We start from the raw sequence: 7,166 nt of genomic DNA on the forward strand, positions 1-7,166 counted from the left end.
TATAATTTCATCAGAGTGCTTGGAAATCTTAGGGGATATTTCTAAATTGTGGACAGAGCCCCTTGAAATCACATTTTTTGCTATTTGCTTTGATAAATAATTTGGAAATGCTGAGAAGAGTAATTTGCAGCTGTAGTGAAAATACAGGCGTTGCAATATGCAAAGTTACAACATTAAAATAGAGTAATTCTCTATTGGGATCTTGCCTTGTCTGCCTCTTGCATGTGAATGTGTATCTGTGAATGGAAGGAAAATCTAACAAGATCAAGCTACTCTTAAAAAAGTATTTAAAAAACAAAGCATCACTGTAAGCAGCATTATCCAGTGAGCAACTCAAGGTTGCATATATTATGTTTGAAGTACTACTTCTCTCTTTATTGACATTTCAGTAGCTTAACCTGCTTCAAACAGTAATGTGAGCTCATTCCTCTTGCTGAAGACACCTCCACAGGCAGGCAGCAAGCAGCACACAGGGAGTTTCAAAGCCTTCCTCCCGTTCACCCTCTAATCTTGTGCTCTGTGCTGCAGCTCAAAGCTTTGGGGAATGAGTAGTTTAATTCTGCAGCATTATGTAACACTTTTATAGTTAAGACTCAGCATTAAAATAAATTCAAATATAGATCATGTCAAGCCCCTGAAATGTTCCATTTGGAGTTGCTGTGCCATCTGCAGATGTGCAGAGTGGCTGTGCTGCAGGGCTGCAGGTGCCCAGCCCCAGGTGCTGCAGCCACACAGCTCAGGGGTGCCAGGGACCTGTCAGGGTGAGACCCCTGTGTGCAGGTGGGCAGCTGGACCCTGCAGCCTGCTCTGGCAGCAGGGCTTCAGCTCCAGGCACAGGCACTGCTGCTGGGGCTGGTGGATCCCTTTGTTTTGACAGAGGCAGTCAAATGAAGGCTTTTGTTCTCCATAGGAATGTCATGGCTAAAGGCAATTCCACACATCTGAGTGCTCTTCCTCCTATTGCAACAAATTAATGGTGAACTCACCGCCGTGGGGGAGTTTGCAGGCAGGTAGAGAACAGCAGCTCACAGGGACACAAGCTGAAACCAGCTCATGGTGTCCTGTTTTCCTCAGTTCATCCAACGTGAAGAAGTGGGAGACGGAGCTGCAGTCGCTGCGGGAGAGCAACGCGCGGCTCTCCACGGCCCTGCAGGAGTCGGCGGCCAGCATTGAGCACTGGAAGAAGCAGTTCTCAGCCTGCAAGGAGGAGAACGACCAGCTGAGGGGCAAGGTAGAGAACAAACCCACAGGGGAGCTGCCCCTCCTGCCAGCTGCTGCCACCAGGGCTCTGCTCTGGGGTCTCTGCAGCTGCTCGCTGTGTGTGCTGGCAGGTGGAGCTGGCCTGTGAAAGGGGATGGATGGGGGGCTCAGGCAGCTGCTGCCCTCTGCACACAGCAGGCAGGAGGGAGCAGAGGAGCTGCTGCATCACCTGAAGCTCCCTGAGTCAGGATTTGGGAGACTGGGTGTCAGCAAGGCTCTAGAAGTAGGACTGCTATTGCATATCCCTGTCAAAGCTCACTCAAATACTGCCAGATATGGATGAGCAGAAGGCAAAGTTGTGGCCTGGCTGCCCACAGGAGCCCAGCCTGGGAGCCAGTCAGGATTAGAAGCAAATCCCAGCAGTGTGCAGGGCAATGAGGATGTGAGTTATTTCCTCAGCACTGTGGGCTGTGAGCTGGGACCTCCAGCACTAACACCTGGCACATCTCATGCAGAAACTTGCCAACCAGGCATCATCAAAAAACCTTTGCCCTTCAGTACTGAGCACATCTCTCAGTTGTGTAAGATGGAGGGTTAGCAATAGCTACAGCAGAGAACAAGTCAGAAATCTGTGAAGGTTTAGAGTAATCATCAGTACCATCTCAGATAATGCTGTGCTATCTGCAGCAGCCCCTATGGGCACAGGGGATCCTGGGCATGGGGATCCTGGTTTCCATGAGTGCTGCTTTTGCAGAGATATTTTCACCCTATTAATCCTAAATGCTTTTGGAAAAGCTGCATCCTTTTCTTGCTGTTTAGATGGATCACTGGGGCATTTGAAGTTGAGATCAGATTGTATCTGTCTGGTGAGGATATTTTTTTGTTTAGTGCTTGCTTTTGAAGAGGGAAGGAATTTCGTGTCTTTTTGTGTGTTGGTAGGCTGCAAGTAGTATTTTGGTGTTGGAGGGAGTTTGGATTGTTTGTTGGCACTGAAAGTCCTTGTGGAACAGCACCCGTTTTTCTGAGGCCAGCATTCACTGTTTATTCACTGCTGTTCTAGGGTGAATGGTAATGCCAAGATCAGACCAGAGCTGTATTAACTGATATTACATTATCAAATTAATATTAGATGTTATATGATTTGGGTTCCTATATCCAGTCTGTTGTGGATAGGGGAGAAGTGAGGGACAGGAACAGTGTGTTATGGGAAAATATCATCATTTGCAGGGTAGTTATTTCCCTTTCTGTACTGTTGCAGGGAAAACTTGTTCTCATCAACACCTGCCACATCCCAGTAGCTGCAGTAGAAAAGAGGAGATTATTAAAGCACCACTGCTCTTGCTGCCTCTGCAAAGTCCCCATGCTGGTGACCAGGCTGTGCAGCAGTGCTGTCTGTATAATGTGCTGAATTTCTCTGTGCAGGGAGGTTTTCTGTGGTTTTTCCCCAAGTAGGTTCCTTGCTCAGTGCTCACATTGCACCACTGCAGTGCCCTGGGAAGTTCCTTCTCCTTTATTAATTGGGTCAGAGTTTTTTGCATATTGCTCTACCTTCAAATGAGGGAAGTTATAATCCCAAAGCAACATGGAGCTGAGAATTAAAGTACATACTTTAATGAGCTGGTCCATTGGCCTGTGGGAAGTGCATCTCCTGGGAGCTGAGTCCAGAGCTGGCAGCAGGAGCTTTGGAGAGAGCAAAGCACATCCCTGGGCGAGAGAACAAAGCTGCAGATGTTGCTCTGAACTGCTTCTCCCCACAAAGTTTTGATGTTGTGTCCCTCAGACACCAGCTAGAATAATAAGCAACCCCCAAGAGATTTCTTATCCTAGTGTGTTAAGAAAAACCATTCCTTGTAGCCTTGTGTTGGTTTCAGAGGAGTGAAGTGCAGATTTTATCCCCAGTTCCACTTATTTTAGCAGCCCAGTGTTTTGTGCATTCCTGAGTTACAATAGAGACTGTAAGAGAGAATAAATACAGAGCCAGGGTTTCCTAGTGGATGTGTAAATTGACTCTTTTGAAGGAAAGAAGTGATAATTTGGTTGCAGTGAATCAAATGCTGTGATTTAGGAAACAGATCCCATGTCCATTTCATCAGCTGTGTCCTGCCCCAGATTTTCAGAAATTTGAAAAATTTCACCTAATGTCTGACATTTCTTAAAGATTGAAGAACTGGAGGAACAGTGCAATGAAGTAAACAAAGAGAAGGAAAGAAATGCACAGTTGAGTAGACGTCTCCAGGAACTGGAAACAGAACTTCAGGACAAAGAGCTGGTGAGTGCCCTGGACACAGAAATGGCACTTTCATGTTTGAGTGGGACTGCCTGCTTCTCTCCTTGGGTGTAGATTTATGGAGTGGCTCACCTGCCCCAGAAGCAGCCTGATGTGCTGCAGTGTTGCCTGTTTCCAGGTTTTCCATGCACAGTCCCTTGTTTGGGAGTGTTTCTCCATCCAAATTCCATGACGTGTTATGTCCTGTGGCTGTACACTGTAATTTGGCAGGGGTTAGAAAAAAAAGATGCTTTTATGTACACAGCACTTGTCCTTGCAGAAGAGCCAGTGGTGAAACTTGGTGCCCAGTGCCAGACAGATGTGTGCTGAGAACAGATTCATTTGACTCTGCCTGTGCCAAAAATTCCTGTAGGCATCAGGATTGCCATTAAAAAGACATCATTTAGAAAATAATTTGGCATTTGAGTAACAAATCCTGTTTCTTTTCTGGATGGCTCATAGGTTGCAACTTTGCTGGTTTATGGTCTCACTCTGATCTCAGGACTAATGCCAGGAGTGAGAAATTCAGATTCATGTTGAGTACCCCAGTTTTTGACATTACAGGGTGTTAATTATTCTAAGGAGGATGATGGCTTGGACCCCCAGAATAGTGGGGAAAATACTGAGAAGCTCTTTTTTTTTCCCATTGTCACACTGACCAAATGCTCTGAGCTGGCTGAAGAAGAAAAGTAAAGTTTGCCAGTGCAGTAAAGTTTGCCATGTTGCCATTACAGCATCTCTGCAATCTCTGGTGCTCTTGAAACCTCTGCTGTTGAAGGGGTTTTGTGGTGCTAGGAGGAAATAGTTTAGGGAGATGGATTTTGATACACTGTCATAAATACAGTGTTTTTCAGCTCTTTATTTCAATGGAAATTGTAATGCTGTCTTCCCAGGCTTTCTGTGGCAGTAGCATACAGAACAGCCCATATTCTCTCCTAGAATTCTCCTCAAGGTTCACTTTCTACTCTACCAAATGAACCAGAAAATTGATCGACTTGTGAATTTTACGAGCCTGTCTTCCATTTACAGTGAAAATACACTAATCTGTTTTAAAAATTCATGCTTACATTAGCATGTTCTCAATTAGCTCTAAACTACCCATAAGTAATCTTTCATGGCCTGGAATCCATGTGCTGATGGCATTGCCATGTAGGAGCAGCTGCTGAAACCCTCCTGGTGCTTGTGCCCCAGGTGGTTCCTCCCCAGATGCACATCTCTGATTCTGGACAAGGCTCCTGTGGGGAGCAGGGTCAGATGCTTTGCACAAGCCCAGGTGGTCCAGGGGAACACCCCTCTGCATTCTCTGGGGGTCATCACCTACAGGGGCACTTTCTGGAGGAGGATCTTGCACTTGTTTTCAAGTCAAGCTGTCCTAATGTCCAACAGAGACATGGAATCTTACTGTTGCTCTTTCCATTAACTCCCTCCATCAGGCCTGCCCAGTTTGGGCAGTGAGGCCAGAAGCAAACACAGATTTTGGGGAGGGGGGAGGTGGTGGTTCTCAGAGCTGTGCCATGTTGGAAAGCCCATCACATCTGTGTGCTGTAATGATGTCTCTCTATGTGCAGCTGGTAAAATCACTGGCCTTTTATCATTTTTGCTGTCGTATGTCATTGAAATAGTCTAATTTGCTCTTTGCTACCATCTATAAATTGCTTGTAGCATTACAGCCATTCAGATTTCTCTGGTATTTAATACATCTTTTGCATAGTTACATGGTTTAGTTTAACATTTTATTAATAGAATTGATGGAATTCATGCAAAAGATGGGATTACATTGCCTGTTTTAGAAATGCAAAGTAAAAAATTTAGTGAAAAAATGTATTCTTGTGGAAAATTAGCAATTTTAGAATGCAGGCAGGTTATTTTGATTATTTTCCATCCAAATACTGTGCAGAATACAATAAAATATGCAAAGCCATTTCATCTTTTCAGATTTTCATTATGTTTTAAATTGAAGCTTGCACTAATATTTTTTCTTTTATGTTTTCAAAGGAACTGGAAGAGCTCCGAAAGCAGGGTGAAATTATACCAGAGCTAATGTCAGAATGTGAATCTGTATCTGAACAATTACAGGTACAGTTAACAGTGAAATTAGTTTCAAAATAGTTGGTACCTTTCCTTGACTTTTTTTTTCATTGCAGCTGTATGCAATGAAAAACTATTCAAACTTCAGTGTTTCAAGGCAAGAGAAGTCCAGTTTGTAAAAACAAAAAATGCTGATTACATGCAAAATGCACAGTGCCATTCCCAGCACAGCAGTGATGAAATAGCTCCACTGCAGACATTGGTTTGCCTGGGATCATGGAGCATCCATCTCCTGCAATTCCAGGCTGTATCAGTAAAATCCAGTCAATAAATAAGCCATCAGGCCAAGTAGAATTAAAAAAAAAAATACCAATAAATCCCAAAGTGCTGAATAAAGCAACTTTATTCCTCAGACAGTATTTCCTAAGTTTGTTTTTCAAGGTTAAACCACCATAGATAATTCTGTATGTAATTGGTGGCACACTGTCTAATTCTGCCACTGTAGCAGTGACACAAATGTATGCACAGTTCACATTTAAATCCAGCTGAATTTGAAGATATCACCCAAATGACAAAGTCTGATGCAAAGCATCTTTTCCAGTTAATCTGTGTCCTTTCCTGTGTGGGTTTTTAATCTGACATACTCCTGTCACTTGCTCTCAGAGGTGCTTGTGTTAATCAGTTTACGAAGTTGAAGCAAACTCTCCCAGCCCAGCTGCCATTTGTTGCTTTAATTTATAAAATGCTGCTCATCCCTCTTTATGATTCATCTCATTGTCCCTTTTGTCTTTAAGGCTGCTGAGAAAAAGAACAAAGATCTTGAAGAGAAAGTCAGAACGCTAAGGACAGAAGTCGAAGAGAACAAACACAGGCAGACCAACCTTAAAACTGAATTAAAGAATTTTTTAGATGTACTAGACGGGAAGATAGATGAATTACATGATTTCCGACAAGGACTGTCTAAACTTGGGGTTGACAATTAGATGGCAATAGATCTTTTTTGTAATCTAGGGTCTGGATGTTTGATGTTTTTGTTGATCCCAAACGTGTGTTTTACAAAATATAACTAGAATGTTCCACTTGTTTGCATTGGTTTTGTACATAGAGCCTGAAAATTTGCTGTGGGTTTTTTTTTGGTGGGTTTCTTTATTTTTTTGTTTGTTTATTTACCAAACCAATCATGCTGCTCACTGAGTTCTGTTGACATTAGAAACTTTCTATATTGCTGCTCTGGCTTTGTGGGGTTGGGAACAGGTAGAGGGTTCTGTCTCAGGAATCTGGAACTAGATCTACCTTAAAATGAATATGCAGTTAGCTGTTGCAGGGAAATTTATATCTTTCTTAAGGGCTGTTGCAACCATAGAAACAGAAAAGAAGTCTTTTTCTTGTCTGGACTATCAGCACTCTTAGCAGAATTGACTTTATTCTGTGGTGGAGCAGAGAGATTAGCTGGAGCCCCTGCAGTTTGTAAAATGTGCCTGTGATGAACTGCAGTCAGGAGAATCACTTCTCACAGATACCAGGATCTTTAGGGACCATGTCAGTCAGGCCCAATTCAGCCAAAAAAACGCAGTGGATTTCAGATAACCTCTGATGGAGGTTTTGTGTGCTTGCCTGGACCCATAGAGCACAAAGTCAACAATGCAGAAATGAGTTCCAGCTCTTGAAGTCT

General features: G+C 43.5%; 1 protein-coding gene across 4 annotated transcripts in view; it reads left to right on the forward strand.

Annotated features, from left to right (window-relative positions):
• The window catches only part of HOMER2 (homer scaffold protein 2), a 52,744-nt gene extending 46,171 nt beyond the window's left edge, over positions 1 to 6,573 (forward strand). For all 4 annotated transcript variants that reach the window (XM_014264669.3, XM_014264671.3, XM_074549279.1 and 1 more), the window contains 4 exons: positions 1,075 to 1,231; positions 3,359 to 3,469; positions 5,462 to 5,542; positions 6,289 to 6,573. In XM_014264669.3, coding sequence (XP_014120144.2) covers positions 1,075 to 1,231; positions 3,359 to 3,469; positions 5,462 to 5,542; positions 6,289 to 6,477 — 538 coding nt within the window. In that variant the 3' untranslated portion in view covers positions 6,478 to 6,573. The remainder of the gene's footprint in view (positions 1 to 1,074; positions 1,232 to 3,358; positions 3,470 to 5,461; positions 5,543 to 6,288) is intronic.
• Positions 6,574 to 7,166: the final 593 nt, after the last annotated feature.

This window comes from Zonotrichia albicollis, chromosome 11 (genome assembly GCF_047830755.1).
Source record: "Zonotrichia albicollis isolate bZonAlb1 chromosome 11, bZonAlb1.hap1, whole genome shotgun sequence".
Taxonomy (NCBI): domain Eukaryota; kingdom Metazoa; phylum Chordata; class Aves; order Passeriformes; family Passerellidae; genus Zonotrichia; species Zonotrichia albicollis.